Source organism: Spea bombifrons, chromosome 9 (assembly GCF_027358695.1).
Source record: "Spea bombifrons isolate aSpeBom1 chromosome 9, aSpeBom1.2.pri, whole genome shotgun sequence".
Taxonomy (NCBI): Eukaryota; Metazoa; Chordata; class Amphibia; order Anura; family Pelobatidae; genus Spea; species Spea bombifrons.
Genome location: NC_071095.1, coordinates 27356270 through 27382711, shown reverse-complemented (window position 1 = coordinate 27382711; position 26442 = coordinate 27356270). Strand labels below are relative to the sequence as shown.

General features: G+C 46.8%; 2 protein-coding genes across 2 annotated transcripts; one reads left to right on the top strand and one right to left on the bottom strand.

The window, feature by feature from the left end:
- Nucleotides 1–1293: 1293 nt before the first annotated feature.
- Nucleotides 1294–15680, bottom strand: COPA (COPI coat complex subunit alpha). Its single transcript, XM_053475205.1, has 33 exons — nt 15548–15680; nt 14362–14475; nt 14212–14285; nt 14039–14119; nt 13777–13853; nt 13485–13594; nt 10616–10725; nt 10364–10463; nt 8392–8527; nt 8219–8301; nt 7957–8107; nt 7721–7787; nt 7561–7636; nt 7079–7161; nt 6837–6976; nt 6539–6624; nt 6259–6397; nt 5909–6071; nt 5539–5685; nt 5047–5236; nt 4790–4885; nt 4550–4638; nt 4253–4376; nt 4076–4165; nt 3889–3995; nt 3673–3750; nt 3494–3562; nt 3272–3408; nt 2996–3182; nt 2283–2393; nt 2030–2191; nt 1743–1937; nt 1294–1572 (listed from the first exon to the last, which is right to left on the bottom strand). Exons 1-33 carry the CDS (start codon nt 15585–15587, stop codon nt 1513–1515), a joined length of 3672 nt encoding a protein of 1223 aa, XP_053331180.1. The 5' UTR covers nt 15588–15680; the 3' UTR covers nt 1294–1512.
- A 100-nt stretch (nt 15681–15780) lies between these two features.
- On the top strand, nt 15781–22844 carry NCSTN (nicastrin). Its single transcript, XM_053475208.1, has 17 exons — nt 15781–15898; nt 16243–16347; nt 16493–16616; nt 16962–17080; nt 17621–17766; nt 18065–18215; nt 18343–18452; nt 18790–18942; nt 19155–19259; nt 19383–19460; nt 19574–19740; nt 20401–20503; nt 20730–20822; nt 20968–21055; nt 21348–21520; nt 21713–21925; nt 22059–22844. Exons 1-17 carry the CDS (start codon nt 15811–15813, stop codon nt 22179–22181), a joined length of 2139 nt encoding a protein of 712 aa, XP_053331183.1. The 5' UTR covers nt 15781–15810; the 3' UTR covers nt 22182–22844.
- Nucleotides 22845–26442: the final 3598 nt, after the last annotated feature.

Here is a 26442-nt window from a genome sequence, read left to right as displayed (position 1 = left end):
TGATTATGGAACAAGTGCCAGATAATTGGGATTGTTCTGCCCACGATGGGACACTTGGGAACATAGCTTGGATTCGCCCTTTTAAATTAAATCAAATTGATGCACACAGGATATTTTTTTTTCTTGCCACGCAGAATACAAAGTATATTTAAAGAAAGCAAATGTAATTTAAAATAGGACTCGGTAAATAATAATAATAACCAAATGACATCACAGGAAAGCAGCTATTCTTTTAGGGCCCCCGGGATACCAGAAACATCCTAACCGCGATTACCGTCTTGGCTATGAAAAGACTGGCAGCGTAAACGATTCTGGGTAGATTCAGTACTAAAATTGCTGCTAAGAGGAGTTTCTTGAATCCGGTGAAAGATTTCTGTACGAAAGAGATGCCGAGAACCGAGGGCCGCGGCGCCACCTGCAGGCAGAGCGGTCGGAGGGAGGGCAGAGGGTATCCGTTAATTCTTGAGATTATGTTTCCCAATCGCTTGGGACTTGCTGGCCGGAGACGTCATAAACATTTAGATACACGACTAAGTATCGAAAAGCGCCTTAAATCAGATTCAACCAGATGCATTAAACCAGATGCAATGGAGCGCGTCAGCTGGTCCCCACATTCAGCGGATATATAGTTAGCCTGTAAATCATGCACCTTTGCATCAATGAATGAATGAATGAACGTATCTGCACAATCCTGGGGATGCTGTTTGCAGTGGAATAGAACACGATGGGTGTTTCACCATCACATATACTCCTAGTGCAGCCTTTAATCGTGGTCATATTATGTCGTCTTAGTAGGAGAAGAGACCAGGATCCTTTCGAGGCTTCAAAAGCTTTCACCTCCTTTCGTTGTCCTGAAGGAAAGACGGGCTAGATCTGCATACTAGATCGGGGAATGAACACTATGACACAGAGCTTGGAATGATAATCGTTATCGGCCGTGTCAATTCTTTAAACTTTCTCCAAACGCAAAATTAAATCTCAGCAGATAATGAAATAGCTAAGCTACGTCCAACGTCCTCAATGACCAAGAGCCTCACCGAGACAGGAAGCCGTCGATTAATCGCGTATCATCACACCGAGTTCCCTTCACTAGAACTCTGCCACGTCTACAAGCTACACTACACAGACTACCGCCTCTCTTCATCCATGCGCACCCGACGCGTATATAACGAATGGTTTGGGTCTCTTTATTCACTTCTGAGATCAGACCCGGGAAGGCTTTCCAGCTGACGATTCATAGACTCCCAACAAAACCGGGATCAACGGCAACTCCAGACAAGGAATAGAACATAATACGTTTGTAGATCCTTTTTTTTATTGGCTTTAAAGGAATACATGTTTAATGAGAAAAAGCACGTTTTATGCTACGCCTACATTACAAGATCATCGTACGAGCTTGGATCAAATAACAGGAGGAGGAGGGAAACAACGAAACGTCACGCTACGTGCAACATACATCGTACACGCGGAGCAAAGACGCAAACGTGAGCCAAGATCAAGGGACACGGCCCGTTAGCGGAACTGTAAGGGGCTGATCCTCAGGCCAATAACATCCTTTCCGATTTCCGTTACCTGGGGGGGAAAAAAGCAGAGGATAAGATTAGGAGCCATGCATGTCGGAGGTGTCGGACATGGTAAGCCATTGTAGATGAGGATTTCTTTGGTGTCGTTTCAATCATTTTGCTGTGCAACGTGTGGGAGTTATTTATCTACAAGACAAAAGAAAACCCTCCTTTGCTTACCGTTGTAACCCTGCAGGTCTGTCCTTTGAATTCAGGGCAGTAGCAGGCGCCGCTGAGGGGGCATTTCTCCACCGGCTTCCCTCGGTATATGGGCCGGTACGAGGCCGCACAGATGTCAAACGGATTGTGCATATCGTAGTTCAGCTGGTAGGCGTCTGTGAGGTTCTTCTCGCAAGCGGACAGGATCTTCCGAGTCTGGCGAGAAGAACAGAGAGGGCGTTCATGATGAGGACGACGAGGCAAACTGATCTGAGAGCCACGTGTCTCGGCCCAAGCGGCCCCCTTACCTGTTGAGCCACCTCTGGCTTGGGCCCCAGCTCCAGGAGTCGCCTGGCAAAGGCAGCGGCTGTTTTAAAGTTCTTGAGTTTGAAGAAGAGGTTGACGGCTGTTCTCAGCACCAGGATCATGTGTACCGGCTGCAGATTGGAATGAGTGAAGTATGCGGCCATCTGCGGGAGAGACGTTTAGAACGTTATCCCTCTGACGCAGAGAAGAAAACAAAACGCTGGCGACGACCTTAACACGATCCGGCCTCCTTACCTCGCAGATGCGTTTCTGCTGCTCCAGAGTCTCTTTGGGGAGTTTCTTTCTTTCAATTTCCATGGATAATCCTACAATGTATTCCCGGCAGATGGCTATTAGCTGTTGGGCCTGCAAAAGAAAAAAAAAAGCGTAACATAGCTGTTATTACGCAAAAAACGATTAATGAATTATACATTTTTGTCTAAAAGTTCGGCTTCCCTGCTGTTTGTTATTGGTCTGGGGGGGGTCATGCTCACAATGTAAACACGCAATATTTTAAGAGGAAACGGTAGGAAAATAGTGGATATTCAAGATAGAAACGCAAGAACACTTTCAGAACACGGCAAGGATGTTTTCAACAGAGGGATCGCAACCGAGATTAATGTTTTACAGGAAAAGGGGTGGATATTGCAGCGACAGACCTTTGTAACTAATAACACGAGGCTGCAGGCTTGTTTGCTTCATAATAATGAAAATAACACAAAGGACAGGAGCCGCGTAGTGATTTGTACGCAGCAATGCAGTCGCCAACTGGAGCCAGAAGGGACGCGTTTACCGTTGACCTAGTAGAATAGATATGCTGGTGTTTTCCAGTAAAGCGGATGAGGGGTCAGGGGTTAAAGTCCTCTTCCCTAGGAAGCACATCTTTTTAATAGACAAAAACATTTCCTACGTTTACCAGTATTTTAGTATTTTATCCCAAACACAAGAAATGGTCCAGCTGCCCCCACCTCTGATATCTCCTGCTTGTTGTCCACCACGAGAAGCGGCACACTTAGGAGGATGAGCCGGAACTTCTCGACAGCCTCTTCAAATTTGCCGGATGTGGTGAGCTGGTAGCAAAGCTGCAGGCGCTGGATGAGGTCGCTGAGCTTCAAGCCGACGGCAGGAAGTCCGTTCTTCAACCCGGCGTCCTTCCTGAAAACAGGAAAGGTAAGATGAAAGGGAACACAACTACTAAATGAGTGATCGCCATTTGATACCAGCATGAAGAAGAAACACCTTACCAGTTGCGTTGTGGATAGCCGTACATGGCGGGGAGGCCGGGCAAAGCTTGGTAGGTACAGCGACCTCGGGAAAAGGTATGCAGGAAATGTTGCTTATATGGAGCAAAGTCAACCACGCCAACCTGATCATGCAGCAGCTGAAAATTAAATTAGAAAAATAAAATAAGCCAACTGTGGTTTGCATGTAGTAGGGTAACTTAATACCGTTTATGGATATCTCACCCGCATTGCAGTTTCAAATGATCCTGCCAGAATATGGTCCACGGGAAGCTGAGAGTTATTGCACCAAGCCTGGGGGGACAGGAAGGAAAGTGTTAAATATCTAATCCTTGACCAAACGTAGTAAGGCAGAATAACTTAGTGTGACCAACGCGTTCCCGTGAGGAGACTCGATGTCATACCTGCGCCGGGCTGCTGCCTTTCGTGGGTGGAACAAAGAACCCATCTTCTGCTGAGCCTGAAGACCCAGAGGGGACATCCTGTAACACAAAAAGGTTTTTTAACCGAAGGTTATTAAGACCATCGCCGATCATTTTTCCAGGTAATGACGAAGGTTACAAAATACCCGTCCTTTAAATTTCTACCAGAATAAACTATATGACCGCCATCATCCTCACCAGTTCAGGAGGCAGCTCCAAATCTTCTTCCACGTCCCAACCGGCTCCTTCCTCCTGTCCTTTCACGGCTTCCTCTCCAAATGTTTCACCAGCATCAACGAAGCCATCTACAAAGATTTGGCACATGGTTACAAGTCAGCTCTGTCTATATAAACATCCTAAGCTACAGACAGAAACCAGCAGTCACCTTCATCCAACTGCAACTCGGCATCTTCTCCCCAGCCTTCACCTCCAACTGTGTCCACGTCAATGTCTGCCGCCAATGCTCCTCCTTTACCTGAGCAACAACGGTGACAATTAATATCCGTGGGCCTATGAAGACATGGTGAGACTATTCAAACGTTGATCAGTAGACGGTACTCACTTTTGCTTGAAATGGTTCCTTCAAAGAAGCCCTTTGACATGGTCAGCAATGGCCAGTTGGTGTCCAAGGGCATCACGGGAGGTGGCGGCAGGAGCAGTTTGGCATCTGGGTCAACTTCAGGAATCTAAAGGAAAGCAGACGAGTGAGAAAAACATCTCCCTCACATAAGTCTTGGTTGATCCCAGGTCAAAGCAAGCACCTTTTGACCTGAACAACAAAGCGTTGCACTTCTATTCCATTTTATTGCAATGGGAAAATCCTAAAAATTTCACATCCCTGGAATCTGAGCACACTTACAATCTCCTTTTCCAGGTCAAATGACTCTTTCAGACTTTCTTCTTCATCAGTCACTCCGTGTGTCGCAGCCGTGAGGTAGGCCAGGGACTCTGGAGAGACAACAGAATTGGCTGCTTAATTCAGGAACAGAGACGAAGAGAGACAGAGAGAGACAAGGAGAGGGAGAGAGAGACAAGGAGAGAGAGAGAGAGAGAGACAAGGAGAGAGAGAGAGAGAGATCAACAAAATAACTGCACTTACTTTGGCCACAGTTCTTCAGAATCTTCACTCTTTCGTCCACGTCCCCGAGGAACAGGGCGTTCTGGTACTGTCCACTCATGTCCTTGCGGATCTCAGCTTTATCGAAAGAAACCCGGGTTTGTTACTACACATTAATATTGTTTCCTTATTATCTATTCTATATTTAAGGATATTTTGCGACTTCTATTGTAGCCTTACATCTTTTGAGAGCTGAGAGACTTACCAGGACAGCCATTACCCTGCCTGCCACCACTCACCAATTTTCATCATCTTGCGCAGCTTTTCCAGGTTCCCGGTAATGACGTAGAGGAAGGAGAGCTTGTCGAAGTTCTTGGTGCGCTGATAACACATCTCCACAATCTGGTGGTTCCCCTGTAACAGGGCCACCTCCCCAAGCTTTTCCCAGCAGTTCTTATCATCCAGGGCTTTGGCTGCCTCCAGCGCGATCTGATAGGGACGGTGATACGGTTATAACATACTCAAGTAACCGGGCACAGACAAACATAACAGCCTATGCGTTACTATGCATTACTCCATGATTACCCAGTCCATCAAACTGAAGTTAAATGATACACCACAACATGGCAATTTGACTCTGAAGAAAAGAGGCTCTGTAGATTGATGAATGGGCTGATGAATTTCTCATGAATGCTCCTTTTCAGCGAGAATCTTTAGAATTTAGACATATGATTTCGTATAATGCGTCTTTAGATTGTGTGTGCATTTTATGTATGTTACGGCAGACTCACCTCAATGTTTCCACACTCGAGAGCCAGGCTGAAGCGGGTCTTCTCGTCTTTGACAAAGTGCAGCGCCACCTCGGGGTAGCCTTTCTTCTGGAGGTAGGCAATGATGGACTGACCAACCAGCTTAGCGTTTCTCACCATGTGCAAGACCTGGGTATGAGGAGGCAGCAGATGGGAACCAAGCATTACTTACAAGAAGGCACAGCGATTTCTCCTAATAGCTCTACTTTCACCTAAAAATGCACGCTGAGCCTCTTTTTCCCCCCCCAATTGCGGCCTTTTTAAAAAGCCGCTAGTAGGGTGGCCCTGAACGTCATGCATTATTTGTCTTTGGCATCCCAGTGATACCCCAGGCAAGTACAGGAGCTCTCACCTCATCATATTTTCGATTAATTAGCGCCAACTTAAATTTGAACTCCGTGGGGTCGATGGTGAGCACCCTGGGGCGGCATTCTCTGTCCAGGCAATACACATTGTTACCCTTCACTCTTGTGATGTAAATGGGAAGGTCCAGCGTCCGGATGATCCCATGATCCCTAAAAACCCAAATACAGAATGAATCACACAAGATTATAGATATCAGCAACACACTTAGAAGCTGAAACATAAAGAACACAGGCCAAATCTTTTCTTTAAACATAAAACGCCATCCCTGTTAAAAGTCCTGATATGTTTTATAAGTTCAAGAGCCACCATTAACCTGGCTGCTCTGAGTGGACATACCCAGTGGTGAGCGCGTATTTGATGTGATTGCTGGTGGTGTAGATGAAGACCCCGCTCTCATCCCAGGCTCCACTCTTCACTCGGATGTTCTCATGGATGTTACAGAGGGATTCCAGCTTCCTGTTGCAGATCATAATGGCTGAAAGGACAAAGGCTTATTATAGGGATCTTGCATAACTAGATATAAAGTTCTACATACCACTAGTTAAACAATGTAACCAGAATGACCAGAAAGGTATACCATTAGATTTATGCGTATTCTAGCAAAATGTATGCTTACCGTGTTTGGCCAGAAGAGCCACGTGAGACATATCTGAGGACCAGATGACATACTTCACTTTGGAGATCTTCACAGAGGCCAGAGTGCTGCAACATCAACCAAAAAATACAAGTTAATAAGCAACATACTGTGGGAGAGCAGGACTCATCGGCCAACGGTCCCACTCATGTTAAACCTACTCTAAAAACCCCCAACAGATCTGACCCTCGTCTGGTTGAGGCTTACTAATGCCTAGGATCTCTGCCGTCCAAGGTTACTACTAACAATACCTTGATGATTACCCTATAGAACCCCATACCGTTTCTGCTGCACGTCGAACAGGGTGATGGAGTCAACATCCCTGAGGAGCAGGTTCCCCGTTCCAGAGTAGAAGATCTCGTCACAGTTTGGAACCTGGACCTTTTTCGTGATTTCATTTTTCAGGTTCTTTATAAGAATCTGTGGTGTGGAAGTCAGGAGAAGAAAAGGGTTATTGAACACATTCACTAGTAAAGCTTATGGTTATTTGAGGCATGAGACACACACAAGACTATCGCTCACCGAATGCATGCGATCCAGGACGGCAAACCTGTTGCGTGCCACCCACACAGCTGTCAGGCCAGAGGACCTCTTCCCTTCCGGAGCTGCCAAGAGGGGACACAAAAGGACAGCAATGAAGACCATAAGTGGTCCATGAGCTTCCTACTCTTTGTGGGCATTATGGGGATGCGCGATTACCAATGAGCCAATCACTCGTAACAGTTGCCTATTGCATGAGGCCACCAATGATGTTTTTTAAGTTCTAAGTAAATTAAAATGTCCTTTGCTCTCAAGTCCCTAATGGGAACCTGCCATGCAACAGCAGGCCTGGATAAAGAAATACTCTTACGGTTATAGACATCTTATCCATTAGTGTTAGCTGGAGAGATTCCTGCATGAAACGCACATGGCAATCACGTGTCTATATGCCAAGGGTTAAAACCTCTCAAATCGGTGACATTTGCGGTCTTAATGTGCAAGCCCGGTATACGCCGAGCTCTTACCATCGGGGTTCTGGGAGTCAGAATCTTTGGGGATCGTGTACAAGTCGTAGGTGCTGTTTTCGAGGTTGCTGGCTCTCTGTAACAGGAAAGTACATTTTAGAACAGATCACGTTGGCTCTCGATCTTCGGGCTTTATTATAGCAATTTTAGCTTTGCTTACGGTGCACAGCAGGACGGCGTTTTCAGCTGGATTATAAGACATGTTGAAGACGGGGAATTTGGAGCCGCTGAAACGATAAAGATAGAGACTTCGGAAAGAGCACCCTAGCAATATCTCATAAGCAGTAACACGTCATCTCCTACCCAAATAATAATGTCCCATTCAACATTCTGAGACAGAAAAAGAAAATAACCCAATGACCGCTGATTACTTCTAGAAGCATCCATCATCCTCACCTCCTCAGCTGCATGACAGCCACATCCTTGGAACTGTTGAAGTCCAACTGGCGGAGGAACCTGTCCTTCACGTAATACAAGATGTTTCCATGCACAGCATAAGCAGGACGCTCTCTCTCCAGCTTAAACACGATCATTCCTCCATCGTGGCCTGGAACGCAGAGAATAAAGACTCTTACAGAACGTAATCAGCGAAGATAAGAATCAGACGGGTAAATAAGATCATTCGTACAGAAGAGGAAAAGAGAAACCACCGACTCACCTGCTGCAAAAAGGTTGAGGTTGGGGTGCGCGGCCAGCACCCAAAACCGGTCATGATCTCTACGGAAAGTCTGAACGCCCGTCCTACAGAGCAGAGACAAAACAAAGCGGTGTAAACAGACGTTTGTCGGTACAGACGGCACACAATCGTTTTTAGGACTCACGAAGGCTCACCGTTTAGACATGTCCCAGACGCGTATGCTCTTGTCCTCAGAATTACTGAGGATTAACTCCTGGCGAGGATGAAACACGGCGCAGGAGACATTGTTATAGTGTCCTCGGCAGGTGTCCACTTCCCAAGCTTTGGACTCTGGAAATGGGACAGAGAAGAAAAGACCTGCTGATCGTTCCACGCGGAAGACTTTAGGACTCGCACAAAACCACCGCTGGCAATCATCGGAATCCGGCCGTAAAGGTTATTCCAAATTCTCAGAACAGCTTTGTGCATTTGGTCAGTCAATCCCAGCACGTCTCCCACAAGCCAAGTTAATGAACCAGTCCAGACACAGATTAGCCACGCATTGAAATGTGGAACCCTCCAAGTCATTAACACTCCATACACTACAGATCAAAGGTTTGGGGTCGCCATGTGTAAGAAAGAAATCCAAATTTTGTCCATTAACACAGAATGGCTCAGAAATCCAGCGCAAACGGGGTTAATGTTGGAAATGTCTACTGTAGCTGGAAACGGCTGCTTTTTTAATGGAATAACTTCATAGAAAGCACTTTCTGCGATTATCTTGTCCTTGTATTCCATATAAACAGCCGAGTGACCCCAAACCTTTGAACGATAGCGTGCGTGTTCTTCACATTTTATAGACGTGTGGAGTAAATCCTAATCCTCACTGACCCGACGCCAAGTCTGCTTTACTAGTTTACAGGAAACGTATGGCTATATTGAGATTTCGTGCGGTGCCTTTGAAGGTGGACAGCTTTGAACATCTGTCCCTTTAACCAGTAACTATTTGCCAACCATGACCACTTTGGCTTATTTTGCCTCTCATCGCATCGCTGCTATTGGAACAGATGTTGGTCAGACATGGACTAGCGTATCGAGAACTCCAGTTATTAAAATATATAAGAAGGCAGCTTCTGGATGTCACGTTCCCAATTCCTAAATCACTATTTCTAGTGTTTCCTCCAGCCCAAAAGAAATTAAGGGGAGGAAAAAAAAGCAAAACATCACGTGCATCTGCCAACATGGCCAATGACCTAGAACATTAGGCCCATTAAAAAAAGGCAGGAATAATGCAGAAATCTCACTGCACCACTAGCGCGGAATCACTGCGGTGTTACTGTAAACCGTAATGTGAAATGTTCACATACAGCAGTGGTATAACTGAAAATACTCCCAGCAGAGGTGGTAATGTTTACGTTTAAAAACCAAGCCACCGAGAATATACATGCAGGAAGCAGAGAGAGGCTCGTCTCTTCTCTGTGCTGGGAAGCGCAGCGGCCGGTGAGCTCGGTTTTTGAGCGGCAGGGATGTCGAGCCCATGGCTCAACAACTTAGCTACTAAAAGAGTAATATCTCTTTAACCCTGCAGAGTAACAGATTCCACTGCCGGAGGGAGTCAATTATCATTAATCTACATGACTGACAGGCCAGTAATACTACAGTGATCGGCAGCTACACACATGCTGCAAATGGTATTAACTCATGCAGGCACCTCTGGGCAGGTCTAACGGACTTGGCCCTGTACATGGCATAGCATTGTCTGGAAGATAAGCAAAATGCATGTTTTAGCCCCAAAACCACAAACCAAGAAATGCCCTAATCCAGTTTTTAAAGATACCTAACCACGCGGTGTAGATGGGAAGAGAGTCTTTGGTTAGTTTTTAAATCTCACACTTACAATTAAATCAGGGATTCTGGGGACATAAAATAATCTTAAACCATTTAAAACCATTAAAACACAGCATTTTCCTTAAAATACTTGGTGACTCACTGACTTTTTTTCATTTATATTTGTCCAAGACAATTGGTGGACCCCAAGTAAGTTGTAAGTTTGGGGGGTGCCTCCTTATAGTTTGGAGCCCGGCAAAGAAGAGGGCACTAGAACCGATACCAAGCCTCCTGAAATGTCTTTAATCACATAATGCTGTCGGCATCTCTAAAGCACAGCGGCGGGGTTTCACCACTTACCGTTCATCCGCCAGATTTTGACCTGTCTATCATCTGCTCCTGACACAATGAGGGGCATTGTGGGGTGAAAGGCAGCCCAATTTACACCGCGATCATGTCCCTGAGGTAAAGAAAAGAAGCAGGTAAGGGTACAGATGGATGTTTATGCCCAGGGAATTAGGGCTACAGATACTTCAGGGAACCAATGGAACACGAGACCTCTGCTTGGCCAAAGTGACCGGAGAGGACATTCAGCACACACTCTCAGAATACCTCCAGAACATGCTTTACAACAGCATCCGTGGTTCCAAACAGATCAACCCCGGTGATTCCACGGACGTCGGATTCCACCGCTCCAGGAGAAAGGTTTTTCTTCCTTAGGCCTTTCCATGAGGGGAGAGAACGTTAAAACCAGACAGTAGGTAGCGGAAAACCAAAACCTGGGACTTAATAACCAACAGCCTTACCAACTGCACCAAGAGAGCAATTTGTGTCCAAATAACAGATTTGTATTATTAGGAAAATAAGAAAACTCGCTAAAGGTTGGTTTAGATTGTAACAGGGAAAAAAACTCACTACATCCCTAATTCATTCCAAATTGTCCAAAAAAAAAAGAAAAAAGAAAAAACCATTTCCTGGCCCCCCAGTGCCAAAGACACGTCCTACACAGAGGCAGAGTCACGCAGGGACTCATCGGTGACCTACAAGCTCATGGCATGAGAAAGCTGGAGCTCAGTCATTAAAAAAAAAAACCTAAACCCTTAAAAAATTAAAAATAAATAAAAGCTGTAATAAAGCTTTAACCCCCCACACAAATATCTGGAGTTCATCCCTTTCATCAATCTTGTTAAGGGACACACTCAGGCTAATAAATACCAAAACCCCTGAATATAGTTCATTCCCAAGGTAAGGAAATGATATTGTAATAATGATTTAATTTTCAACCCTTTCAGTCCTCTTAAGACGTACCTGTATGCCCTTAAAACCTGTGTCAAGAAGCCCATTAGGACGTACCAGTAAGTCCTTGCCATTACATATGAGATCCTTCTGTCTATTGACAGCCTGGACTTGTCTAAAAATATGTAATATGGTGTAGTACGTAATAAAAAACGGATGTGCCCCTCTTATACATAAAAAATATGTATGTAGAGAATGACTAATCAGCAGATGCTGCTGAACATACATTTATTTTCACTAATTATTTTGTATTTCTATGGTTTTAAAAGACGGGTCCGTTTTTCATGAACAAAATAATGTATAGTTTGGAAAGGGTAAATCATGGTTTTACAAACATATGGTAAAATATATATTTTTTTGGACCTCGGGTTACAAAACCCTCTGGGTCGGAAGAGGTTAAAAGTCTACCATCCTATTTGCTGTACGTTATCGTTTTAGAGTGCATCGTGGACATTGGCGACACTCGAAGCGGGAGAATGAGCAGGTGCTTATTGCGAAGGATGGAGGATGACGTGGAATCCCTCTGCTGACCACGGCAGTGGCACATATGGAAAATGTCTGTAACTGCGCAGATAGAGAGGGTGGAAAGTACACGCAGGATGGACCAGCTTACTGCAGAAACGTGGAAGGGTGAAATGGAGATGGTCAGCGGATTAATAACCGGGGTAATAACGTTAGTCAGAGCGATGGCCTGCTGCATGCACAGTCTGCAGACGGGTTAGCTTGGGAAATTAAAACCATGGAGTTAGCAGCATGGACGCAACTGCGGTTACCACGGAGGAAACCTCTCGTTGAAGTCCTCGACCTTGTAGAGGAAACGGTTTTCAAGGCTTGCTCGACATTTTAGCAACAAACTAATTTTGACCTTGCATGCAAGTTTCTTTTGGATAAGTTCTGCGTATTATTCTAAATAATAAAATGGGTTAAATTCCGGGTTTAACATATCCCTGGCCAGATGTGCCGGCCTAACACTGCAAACGTCTAGTATGTGTGTATATAAATGAATTTTCAGTTAAAGGAACGGGTAAATTAACCTGTCCGTAAGCCGTGTAGGAGCCATGTATCAGATAAAAGCAGCTTTATCACGACAAACACACGCTCACAGTTACAACGTTACAGCCAGACTCCACGAGAACGGTTAAGGCTCAAATAAGACGAGTTAAGGAATTACAGTCACATGCTGGATAACGATCACAACGTTACACTGTTTGAATATACTGTCATTAGTATGGCTATCACCGTAACAGTGTTTAGTATACAACCCCTGATGACGGGACATGCAGTTCATGCTTATTATAGCCACGCAGCATGCGTTTCAGAGCAGAAACATTATCGCGTCCAGGTGGACGAGAGGCAGAGGCAGTTTCAGAAAAGAAAAGAAAGCCCTCCAGGTGAAAAGGAGGGAGGCGGAGGATGACGAAGAAGAGCAGGCAGGCTGCTCCTCTCCCCCAAACTCACGCCGGACGCATCTGGTCATATCTGCCATGTCCTTTAAAATGAGTAGCCTCCCCCACTCAAAACTGCATGGGAGGCTGAGGGCATACATCACGCAATGAATTCATGGATTCTTTAGTCGAAGTTGATACTGATATTTGGCCACCGCACAAAATGAAAGATGTAAAGTTGATAAGCTTTTGGAAGCTTAGATGGAAACCTCTCACACGACTTTGCATCTTCTACCTTGGCTGAGGGTCTCAGCTTCTGCTAAACACTCCATCTTGGCTCTGGTTAATAGGACTATTTCTACCTTCAGATTCAAAGACCACCCTGAACACTAAAGTTGGCCATGAATAAGTAGGGCTTGGGTGCTAACAAAGGCCAAGTGGGCTTTCTCTGGGACTAAATGGTGTCTATCAGGCCTAATGACAAGCATTTCAGTTCTGATATGAGTGAGTGCAAAGGTTAAAACACAGCAGCTCCATGTCAGACGCCTAACAGACATCCATAAAGGGGATAGGCCAAAATTAGATCACATGGGGCATGCAGATTTTAAACGATACAAAAGCTTTGCACTGCACACTTCTGCTTTAAAATATTGACAGCCAGCTATAGCGGGTGTAATAGCGGGTGCAACATTTATCTACTGGGCAAGAGGTACCACTGTCCTATAGGAAAAGCCAAACGTTCTAATGCAGTTTTGAGTGGGCAAGAACCACGAGGAACCCACTCGACCTGAGCAGCTCACCAGAAATATCCCAGACGCGCACAGTCTGGTCCAAGCTGGCGGATACCACCAAATCCTCAGAGGGGTGGAACTGCGCACACATCACGTAGTGGTTGTGACCGGTCAGGACACTGCAGGGAAGAAGAAAAAAAAAAAAAGTTTGTTGTTAGAACGCGGAATAAAATTCCACATGAAATAAAAATATTGGTACAAAAAGGTTCTAAAACCTCACAGCAATTGGCTCCGAAAACATAACCCATAGGATTAAGATGGCGGTTATTTTGAGGTCACTGTGTGAATAAATTCATTTTACCAGACACAGGTGCGGGACTGCCAGTTCCAGATGCGAATGGTTTGATCATCAGAGGCGCTCAAAATCCAGGGGTATTCCTAGGGGGGGAAAAAATGCGAGACACGGCAGGAAGTAATGAGTGCCCAGGTAATCTGCATCCCCCATACGTGTTTACAAATATCCCACGATAAAAGTATGAAGGCATCTAGTTCTGTCAAGGCGTAGAGGGTTTAATACCCCCAAACCCCCAGCACCCCACCGTATTAAAGGAATATTTACTTACATGGTGGAAAAAGGTGGTGCGGATATAATCCAAGTGTCCCAGCAGCGTGAAAAGGCAACGCCGGAGCTTGTAATTCCACACCTACAAATAAATACATTTCTTTAGAAACGTGCCACACGCGACCGCGGCGTATACGTTATTTGTTTGATGGTGAGGTATATGTCTTTTTGTACCTTGATTTTATAGTCATCTCCTCCGGACACAAAAAGCGGCTGCTGCTTGTGGAAGTCGATGCCTCGGACGGGGCCTGCAAAACAAGACCACATAGTTAAACAAAATTACGATAATAAAACTTTATAAATACCAGCAGACGCTCTTCTCACCATCGTGCTCATCAAACTTGTCAATCAGTGTACACATGCGGTAATCCCACAGCTGGATGACGCCATTGTGCAGGCTGGTGAGTACCCAGGGGCGCTTGGGGTGAAAGCTCAACCCTGAGGGAGGGAAACAGACGCCAGGATTAGACACTAAACATACTATCCGACCACAACAAACACCTAAAACCGCCACTTCAGTATTTGGGATGATCTGTCACCGAGGGGTAAATTTACCTCCGGAAAGAAAGTGGGGACGATCTGTCACCGAGGGGTAAATTTACCTCCAGCAACAAAGGGGGGACGATCTGTCACTGAGGGGTAAATTTAAATCTGGCAAGAAAGTGGGGGCGATCTGTTACTGAGGGGTAAATTTAAATCTGGCAAGAAAGTGGGGACGATCTGTCACTGAGGGGTAAATTTAAATCTGGCAAGAAAGTGGGGACGATCTGTCACTGAGGGGTAAATTTAAATCTGCCAAGAAAGTGGGGGCGATCTGTCACCGAGGGGTAAGTTTACCTCCAGCAACAAAGGGGGGACGATCTGTTACTGAGGGGTAATTTTACCTCCAGAAAGAAAGGGGGGAGGATCAGTCACCAAGGGGTAAATTTAAATCTGCCAAGAAAGTGGGGGTGATCTGTCACTGAGGGGTAAATTTACCTCCAGCAACAAGGGGGGGGCGATCTGTTACTGAGGGGTAATTTTACCTCCAGAAAGAGGGGATGATCTGTCACTGAGGGGTGAATTTAATTCCCGCAGGAAAGCGGTAAGATCTGGCACTGAGGGGTAAATTTAAATCGGCCAAGAAAGCGGGGACAATTCGTCACTGAGGGGTAAATGATTCCAGAATATAAGGCGGCTCTAATCTCTCAGAAAGGGTACAGTCTGTTCTTGTTCTCTTGCAGCAGGTTGGAGATTATAAAGCGGATCTCTCACGAAGGGGTCCATTTAATCTTTGAAGAGAAGAATGGGGGACCCTGTAAGGGCGGGGTATCTCCGGTTGCGGGCACTGTGGTGGCCTGGCTCCTGGGGGCAGATGGCCCCTGTTTTCCTGCAGCAGAATACCCAGCCTAGGTGCGGTTAGGCCCGGCAATGGGGCGCACAGGCGACAGCGAAGTACAAGTGCACCCTCTGCTGCCCAGGCCCTCCCCGCCTTGTGCCCTTCGTGCCCCTCGTGCCCCAAGCCCCGTACCTTTAACTCGGGCAGATTTGGTCTCGAACTTGGTCAGCATCTCCCTAGGTCCTGTCTCACTCTTCGGCTTCACACGTCACCCTCTCTCCCGGAAGTGCCGCGTTGGAGCCAGAACCCGTCAGCGCGCATGCGCTTCCCATCAACCAGCGAGCTCAAACCAGAGCGTCCAGTGCAAACTTCCTCTCTGAACACTGAGGGCGGAAGTTGGGTACTTTTGCGGTCCGACTGGACCTCTCAGGGCGGAAGTAGCCAAGCAGGTGATCATGGCGGCGGCTGGTACACTGGAAAGAATGGTGGGAGAGGCCTGGCAGGGATGGAGGCGCCTGGGACTCGCCCTGGTGATTTTAGCTGGTAAGAGAGGCCAGAGCCCGGTGGCGGGTGCACTGTCGTCATATTTTTAAACAGAATACTATAGCCATATCACAGCAAACTGTCTTCATCAACATTCTCTCACCCCTATTGTTTATCATTCTATTTATTACATATATTGCTATTATAAGCTCTGAAGTCCGGTATGTAAATAAATGAAGAAGAAACATCGTCCCCAGATCCTGACTTACAGTATATATATATATATATATATATATATATATATATATATATATATATAATCAGAAACTAATGATGTCATCTGCTGATTTTCTGCTGCAGGTTAATAATAATGTATAGATCATCACGTCTTGTATTCACCGCAGGTTTTTGTCATGGAAATTCCGTGGAGAGAAAGATCTACGTCCCTCTGAACAGTACGACGCCGTGTGTCCGGCTCCTCAATGCCACTCATCAGATCGGGTGCCAGTGTAAGTGACCCGTTAATCGCTGCCCGACCTCGGTGAAGGGAGCAGCTTCTGGCAGAGCTCTGAGCGATGGAATGTTATAGAAAGTTCTCTCATGGTGACGAGGTTGGGATCGTTGTGCAGAATGTAACTCGCGCTCTGTGTTCAGCCTCCAGGAATGGAGACACCGGGGTGATCCACGTGGTGGAGAAGGAAGAGGACTTGGCGTGGGTGGTAGAGACTGGACGCACCCCTCCGTACATGGTTCTGCTCGAGGGCAATCTGTTCACCAAGTAAGTAACGAGGAGAGCGCAGGCGTAGCAGGAGTCATTGTAGCTTCTGCGAGAGAGACTGAAGTTATTTACACTTCTCAAAAAACGGCGTCTGTCTGTTGAAATAGAGCTCGCGTTCTGCGGGTGTCCAACTGAGAGCTGATGAGCTGCAGCCGCATACTGATGATGTCAGAGCTCATCTCAGCCAATCAGCTCTTGCCGTTAGCGGCACGCATTTTTGGCTCCTGGATAGCGGTTCTTCAAGCAGCGATACGCCGGGGTGTTATTAGAACTTTGAGATTAAAATCTAATTTCTGTGCTTCATCATCTCCAGTGTGGATTGTCAGTTGTCTGTTTTTATGTTAGGGACACGATGCAGAAGTTGAGAGGAAGCTCTCGAGTCTCCGGCATAGCCGTCACGCTTTCCAAACCCAGTCCGCCTTCTGGATTTTCTCCAGACCTGCGATGCCCAAACGATGGCTTTGGTAAGACAGCACTTACTCGTTACTAAGAGACCTAGAGCCAAAAAAATAAATGAAAACATAAAGAAAGCTGAAGCTCAAAAATATAGTCACTAAGTTATTTCCCGTTTTAAAGCGATATACATTGAAAACGGTTTTCAATATTAAGGAAAAAAACCTAAAAAAATCCTTAACATGACGCCCTTTATTTGGAATTGAATATACTATAGCATGTTTCAAATAACCTTTAGTTAAAAAAAAAAAAAAATTATCTATAAAAAAACCCAAACTATTTTGTACACTTATTTTCATAAAAGTATAGAGAAACTGCTAGTTTTTGGAATAAACTTCACCATTTTGGTAACTGTTACAGCTTAAGTATTCTTCTGCATACGTTAAGGAGTATCCATTTTTTCAATTCTTTAGCATAGTTTGATACAGGAAAAAACGCTCCTAAGGCAACTAAGCCTTTGAACCAATCCGTGGCCGCTCTTTAAAGGAGCCTCGTTTGAAGTTTTCCCCGGCGTTTGCCTTTCTTTGCTGATGCACGTTGTGTTTCCGCAGGCGTGTACACCAGCGATCACGGCGCTCAGTACGCTCACTGCAACAAGACCGTCTGGAACCCTCTGGGAAACGGCTTTTCCTACGAGGATTTTGAGTTCCCAATTTTTCTGCTCCAGGATGAGAATGAAACGGAGGTCATCAAACAGGTGGGCTTCTGCACAAAAGTCACAACGTACAGGGGGCTCGGTCCAGGCAGAACACTTTGATAAGTGATGTATCGTGCGATGCCCTGTAGTTACTTTGAGTTGCCCCTCGTTTAAGGCGGCCGTAGGTTCTTCATTAGTCTTCGGACCCCGCTGTGGGTCTGTCACCCATTCATCAAAGTGACGGAGGCTGCAATGTTGGTGGGTTTCTTTGAGAGGTCAGCATTATAATGACAAAGTATGAAAGGGAATTATGTAGATATTTCTCCTGGATTCTACTTCTCGCTTTCTGTCTCGGCAGTGCTACAGAGACCACAACATCCCTCGGAACGGCAGCGTCCCCGCTTACCCTCTGTGTGCCATGCAGCTCTTCTCACACATGCACGCCGTCACCAGCACCGCCACCTGCATGAGGAGGAACTCCATACAGACGTCTTTCAGCATTAACCCAGGTGAATACAAAATGATTTTTTAGTGCTGAGCCTCTGCTCGTTGTGTGGTTTGACCGCCGTGGTGCATGCCTGATATTGGCTTTTGTCTCTGGCACCCTCTATACGCAAATCCCTTGCTGTCTCCTAGAAGTGGTGTGCGACACTCTAGCCGGGTACAACGTATGGAGCGCCCTCCGACCCGTCAACGTCTCCGGCACCCTGGATCCAGAAGATCAAGTCATAATTGCAGCAACAAGGGTGAGAGAGGGAATAATAAACTCAATCTGACAGCTTCTGTCACGCCGGAGAAAGAACAGAGTTTTTAATAAATGAATTCTGCCCCTATCTGTGTAAACGCAAAGGGTTTCCTACTCCGCCAGGATGCGCGTTGGTTTGAGTTTCGTGGGATAAATACCATGTGAATGGGGGAAGTAATTGTTTGCTTCCCCTGCCGGCTGGAGAACACTGCAGACAATATTAAGTAGTTCTTGCAATATATGGTAGCTGCATGGCAGACTACACCTGAAACCAAGGTAGAACGCAGACTCACGCACTGGTGGAGCGACAGTTTCTATGATGTTCTTCTGCCCCACAGATGGACAGCCGCTCCTTCTTCTGGAACCTGGCCCCGGCGGCGGACAGCACGGTCTCCGGACTGGTTGCCCAGCTGGCTGCTGCAGAAGCTCTTCATAAGTTGCCTGACGTACAGTCGCTGCCCAGGAACATCATGTTCACGTTCTTCCAAGGGGTAAGGCTTGAGGACACGCAGCATTGTGTCACCGGTTTACAGGCGGTGTAAATACAAAGAAATGGGTAAATCTCCTAAAACCTGTTTGGACGATATATAAAACTCACTGCTCCGGCTGCACAAAACCCGGGATCGGCGGCAGAGGATGTTCGCTAAAATCCTAACGTTCCTCCGTGCCGGTGTCTGACGGGTTATCGCTTCTCACCATGCAGGAGGCGTTTGATTACATTGGCAGCTCCCGGATGGTCTACGACATGGAGAAAGGACGCTTTCCCGTTAAACTCGAGAACATCCATTCGTTTGTCGAGCTCAATCAGGTACAGAAATCACGGCTCTGGTAATGTATTTACGGCCCGTTGCGCGAATAATAGGAGTGTTCCGGTGGGTCTTTTATGTGTTTGCTACATCAGTAACTCCGGTGTTTCTTGCTTTGCCTGCAGGTAGCATTGAGAAATAATTCGAACCTGTGGCTTCACACCGACCCTGTATCCCGGAATAACGTGACTGTGAATACGGAGGTAAGTCCCGGACATTTCCCTCAATGAATGGAGGTGTTAGGATTGCATTTCGAAGCAACGTGGTCTTTCTGGTGGCAATTCGCTAAACAGCGCTCTCTCTCCTGTGCTTCCAGGTACAGCAGCTGGTCCAGGCCCTGCTCAACACCAGCGTGGCCAACGTCACCGTACAGGAAGTGGACCAATCCCAGCCTCTTCCTCCAGCTTCCTTTCAGCGCTTCTTGAGGGTCCGAAACATCCCAGGGGTGGTGCTGACCGACCATCAGGGGGCTTACAGCAATAAGTAAGATTAGCACTGTGGGGGGAGCAGGGAATGAAGGCGGTAAAGTGGCCCCCAACCCATTCCATGCCGCTTCTAAAGCTGGAAGCCCCCAATACTCCTCTATTCAATAGCATTTACACATCTCCGTAGGCAGAGTGGGCCACTTGTCTAGAAGCTCCTAACCTAATTGTAAGTGAGTTTGAGATCGTGGAAATGGTGTCCATGCGCCACACGGCAGGATGGTAGTTCGTGGTCCCCTCCAGCGGGTGGCAGGGGGTTTTCTTTTATATATGAAGTTGCCTTCTGCACCCACCTTATCCTTTATCTAATAGGGTTCGCTACAGCTCCCAAAGTGTAAGATTCCAGAGTCTCAGGCGAGTGCAAAAGTCAGGCAGCAGAGACTTCTTTCTTGTATGGCTGCTCCTCATTTCTCTAACGAAGGCTATCTTGGAAAATAATTTTGTTTCCCAGCCAGGTGTTGCATAGTCGTGGCTCATTCCATGTCTGTGACACGATAAAGCTATGACTTTGATATGAAACGGGGTTTAATCGGGGAGAAGTGATTTAATATGCGTCATCCGACAGCACAATGTTATGGTGCCCGGGCTCACCAGTAGAGGGCACTGTGGGTTTAAATGCAGATTGAGTAACACCACATACGGCATATTCCGCCCCGTACAGATATTTCCACAGCATGTACGACACGGCCGACAGCATCCACATGGATTATCCGGATGGTCTGTCTAAAGAGGAGGCGCTGGAGTACGTTACAGAAGCCGCAAAGGTGAGACAGACAAGTAACTTAATATTGTGCCAGCAGGCACGGATACAACATGATCTTCAACATGTCTTAAGGGGACACAATGACGACATCAGCTTATTGTGTGTGTCATTTTACTTCCACCATTTAAAACTCCGTGGTGTCTTTTATATGCCTTGTGTGCGTCTTTGCGTAGAATGCGATCCAAGATGTCGGGTGTCTTGCAAGTCTGACGCTCTGTATTTTGCAGTCTCTTGCAGACGTGGCTTCTGTGTATGCCACCGCCCTGTACCGGCTGGCTGGAGGGAATGACACGTCCGCCATCAAGGCAGATCCCAAAACGGTAAATTCGCTTTCCCCTATTCAGCGGCCCGTTTCTGCCCTCCGGATGGGGACACTTGGCGTTGATGTCATGTGATAGCTAGAATCCGTTCCGCGTCCAGTTGTCTGTAGGCTTTGATGGAAGCATTACTGTTTTTCTGCTACAGGTCACCAAGATGCTCTATGGATTTCTGAAGATGTCCAACAACAGCTGGTTTCAGTCCATTATTAAGGCGGACTGGAAGAGCATTCTGGGTAAGGACAGTGTGTAGAGTGTCAGCGATGGGGACATCTCCCTTGTAAGCACTAAAAGAGGCTGAAAGCTCCTTTCGATGGTCGCTCACCTTCATGATGCACGTCAGTGCAAAGTACGTGAATCAGCAATAAAGTGATGGGGGATTGTCAGCCGGGATTCGGTAGGGGAGGATCATAGGAGTTGTAGTTTACCGACCGACGGAGAACTAAAGGTTTGCTTGCACTTGCTCTGCTGTTGTGCCTCCCGTCGGTTCAGTAAAAATCTTATTCTTGCTATGTCTTCCGCCTCTAGAAGAGACTCCGTCTCAGTATTATGTGACTGCCAACTTACAAGGCACCAGACCGTCCCCCAACAACTCCACCCGCTTCCTGCTGTCTGTGCTGGCCAACCTCACCGGGACGGTGGTCAACTACACCAAGGAGGAGTGCCAGAGACCCGAGAAGGCCGCCGATTCCAGGAGAGAAGTAAGCAGAGATCCCCCTTAATCCAGAAGAAATGCAATGTCCCTTTTAATGTCTCCGAAACGATCCCAGTACATTAGCCGCTGTGGAGCTATAGCGTAAAAAACGCCGGCGGGCCACATGCTTATCCTTTGCCTCGTGTTAGCAGTGCCTGATCTGATCCGGATTACATGCCTTGTTTTGTTTTCCCATCAGCTGTATGATTACTACTGGGTGCAGGGTCCTCTTGATGGTAACATGACCTCCAGGCTCCCATACTGCGTGAGGACCACCATCCACAGCCACCTGGCGGAGTCTCCTGCCTTTGAACTGGGGCAGTGGGATTCTACGGAATACTCCACGTGGACGGAGAGCCGCTGGAAGGAGATCAGGGCCCGCATCTTCCTGGTTCCCAGTCACCAGTTAGAGGTGAGGAAGAGCTTGCGCATGCGCCATGATATAACCAACAGAGAGGTCCTTTTACTATACGCCAGTGAGACTTTAAAGATAACGTCTTCACGCGTGCCAGCTTAGTAACATCCATTCTCTGCTCGTCCCGCAGGTCATCACACTGGTCGTAGGCATCGCCATTTTCCTCGTATCTCTCGCCGTCACATACTTCATCAACGCCAAGGCAGACGTTCTGTTCTCCAGCAGTCAAGACACGGGGGACGTGGCCTACTGAAGCCTGCGATCGGGGAGGACTGAAAGCTGGCACTGGCTGGGCACCGATGCCGTTGCCGCTTCATTAAACAGCCACACTGGAGGAATATAGGACTTTTTTTTTAATATACATAAATAGCGGTTGATGCAGCATTTTCACAATTTACGGAGAAACATACTATTTTTCTCCTAAAAACCAAAATGTGAAAGGCTGCGTATGGATGAGTGTCTTGAAAAGAGAACGTTTAGCCATTACACGGTTTCTTGTGACCAAACGTGGCCTTCGATTGGCTTCTTCGTAAGATGGAAGACTTGGGAGTTTTGAAAATATGGAGGGGTTTCCAATGCAAGAGCAGGGGCTAAATGATCCTTCTTCACCGGAAAGCCAAACGCTGCATTGTGAGCCGTCCCCGTTAACTCCCCGCGTCCGATTAAATATATTACTCCGGTTCGGATCAATATTCAAAAATTACAGAGTTTTATAAATATTGCATCGCGTTTTTTGGGGGGTTAATCCCTTTTTTGTATGTTCTGCACTCTCAGGTATGAGCCACTGAATTTAAGAATAAGAAACATAGGTAAGGTTTTGAATTCCAGATTTCTTCTGATCTCATTAAATTCCCAGAAGAAAGAATTATTGGGAATATCTCGTGATTTTATAGTTTAATTCATCTCGCGTTCTTAACAAAAAAAACAAATGCAGTTTATGGTTTTTCTGCTCTTTCTGGTACACCTCTGGTTTATGGTATCATCTGTTTATGTGTCGCATTTAGAACGCTAAATGTTCTTTGTGATATTGTTTTTTGGCTGCTTCCTGAGAATCGTACCCGAAACTGAATATTGGCAAACAGGAGCGGGTACTCGGAAAATAAGGCTTTTTTGTAACATCAGATGTTTCACCCACTTTTAATAAAGCGCCTTTTTGGGGGAAGCAAGGTCAGGGGCGTTGTAGCAGCTGAGTGACATTACCCATCATCCGCCCCAGCAGTGTCATCCCAGAACACAATCCGTACTTTTAGCAGACGCTGGTGATTATGGATTCGTTTATAGGTTAAACGGTGTTCTTTTTTAGAAGAAAAATGAATATGCAAAGGTTACGGCCCGCGGAGTGTTTAGCGCCCAAAAGACATATAGCGTTAAGTAATTATCTGAACAGAGGTGTTAATTTGGGGTGATCAAGAGAGAGTCAGACTTTAGTGAATTTGAGAGCGGATGGAAAGAGCAGTTCCTGATATATAGGACCCTGTCAACTAAGCAGTGTTCTACAGCGGATTTAATATACTGCATCTATACATTGTGCTAATAGCACCAAAAGAAACATTTGGTGCCGGTGCCGCGAGGCAGCATGATACCGGGTTGAATTACATTGTAGTGGGTCGTTTCTAAATGTCCTGTGTTCCAGAAAATAGTTTTTTTGTCTTTTGATCCGTACATCTGCTTCGGGTTCACACTGGAGATACCTATTAGCTGATTGTGTTGTTAATGCCCAGAATGTCTCACCCCTAGAGCTCTGATCTCTGGCATCTCTCACCCCCGATGGACTGTGTCACCCCGTCTCGATGTATCATATGCGTGTAGATCCCCTGTGGAATTGGAGGATATGACTGTACATAATAAAATCTCTTGGATCTGAATGATCGCAGCGCCCTGTGCTTTATTGAATGGGTTCTGGTTTCTAAGAAGCCGGGTATAGACTATACAGAGTATGCCCTCGTTATAGAAGGGGTTGGGGCGGGGAAATCAGATGGCGCACTGGGTACTCTTTACTCATTTTATCCCACGCAGACATATACATCTTTAAGCTCCGCTACGGGAAAAGGTTTGAGCCTCTGCAACGGCCGGCCAGATCCTTAAAGATTAATTGACACACGAGTTAAAAAACTTGAAGATAAATAAAATAAAATAAATAAAACAGCGTCTCTGCCTTTGTGACGTCGTCGGGGAAGATGACCTTCGCTTGGATTAAGCATTACGGTTACTACGTTCTCTGTGCCACCTCTACCCCGCAGCATCGCAGGTAGCGGATGTAAGAGAGAAGACCCACGCTGGCTTGGGGATGATGCAACTTGGAAGTGGTTATTGCTGGGAGATGATGTAAAGAAGTGGTGGCCCCCGGGAGCCCCGCTTGAGACACGTGCCCCAGGAGGTCCTTGTTATCGTAAGGCTTGTGCTTTAAAATAACCCGGCTGATCCTAACCAAGTCTCTGTTTATAGCGGCGGCTCCTTTCACGTCCTGCACGGTATTAACTATAAATGGACCATTTAGGTTAAAACCCCCCCCAGGAACCTGTGCCCGCAAAAATAAAACATGCGGTTTCACGTAGACAAAACACGAATTGCCCGCTCTACAATGTTAAACACGCTAAAGGTTTAATATAATAAAAAAGGAGCACAGAAACATCTAAGAAGCTAATCATTGGGACTGCAGGTTTAATTCCTAATATATTAAACTAGGATACATTTGAATAGAATCTTCTGATCTTTAACACACAAGCCCTTATTACCGCTGATTTTCAATCCCACGTCTGTATTCTCAGATCGAGTAAGACCCCACGCAATACATAAAAAATGGGGAAATTCTGGCGATTGTGTGTTTTATGTGAGAACTGCAAGGTTGTCAAATATTGTGAACGTTACTGGATGGGCAGAAGGTGTCCATCACACCCTACCCTACACACGGGAGGGAGAGAACGGGACATCTGCTCCTACCCCGCGGGCGAAGCGTGTGAGATGTCTCCGTACGATGCCAGGGGAGCACGTGGCACCCAGATACATAACGCGCTCGTTCGATTTAACCGCCGCAAAGCAAGATGGCTGCCAACAGGTGATTCGCCTTCCTTCACTGCTCATTGGTGGGGGCGGACATTGTTTCAGGTAAAAGTCTGCTGCTGGATGTACGTACCAGACCCCTATATACAACGACTCTATGGATACACGGAAGCGATGGTATGGATACACGGGAGCGATCGCATGGATACACGGGAGCGATCGCATGGATACACGGAAGCGATCGCATGGATACACGGAAGCGATCGCATGGATACACGGGAGCGATCGCATGGATACACGGAAGCGATCACATGGATACACGGAAGCGATCGCATGGATACACGGGAGCGATCGTATGGGTACACAGGAGCGATCGCATGGATACACGGGAGCGATCGCATGGATACACGGAAGCGATCGCATGGACCATATGGATGCTGAATCTACTTTCTATGGAAGTCTCTGCATCACAAGGGTACCTGCTAACTGACCCGGGTTTGTTAGCCCCACACGGTAAGAGTCAGCGAAAGCCAAGCTGCCAGATCTCAGCGTTGAGTCTTTTGCCCATTCCCTACGTGTGTCTCCTGCCACAGCATGCGCGGTGAAATATTACCAAACCACCGGCCCATACAAACCCAAAATAACCAGATGTGCTGGCGTATTGTAGCCGGCACCTCCATGCATTATTTACGGGAAGCATTAAAGAGGGGGGCTCTCGTTCGGAGGAGAGAGAGGACTACTTGTTATTTTTCTGTTGCGTTTGGAGCTCAGGTTCAGGTGGCTAAGTGCGCGAGGGAACGGCAGAGAAAAGCTATTTAATTGGCAGTACGGAGGGAAAAGAGAAGAGAACAAAGATGAAATAATGGGGAGGAAGAAATGCGGAGTGCTTGCTGAAGATGACATTGGCTAAAAAAGCAACAGATGAAGGAGGCTATGACGATTGTAAGCTCTTGTGAACCATTTCCACCATTACCGGTGCTTTGTGAATAGCGGCCGGGGAGAGAGGAATTGGCATGCGGGTTTCTTAGCAGGCGCTCCGAGGCAGGAGACGAGTAACGCTAATGGAGTGAGAGACAGGGAGACAGGGGCGTGCGGGTGCTGGGCCGACTCATACTAAATACTAAGACCGAGTCCGTCACCAGTTCTGGCTATTCTGCAGGAGGCATGGTGCCGGCGTGCCCATATGCACTAAAGCGGGTGCTCCTTTGTAAACGGAGACACCCCACCCTGCAAGGGAACGTGGCCGGCTCGGTGTCAGGCCGGCTCGGTGTCAGGCCGGCTCGGTGTCAGGCCGGCTCGGTGTTAGGCCGGCTCTGTGTCAGGCCGGCTTGGCTCTCCCTGGCTCGGCCCGACCCTTATGTGTCCAATAGTAGGAAGAGGATGAGAGCCCCGAGGGTCCTTCCCATATTGGATAAGCTCACTAGTGATGGAGCGTCACCCATTGCTTTGGGTTCTCACTACACCATCATTGGCTACTACAAGTCCCATGATGCCCTGGTGCTAACAGGTAGCTC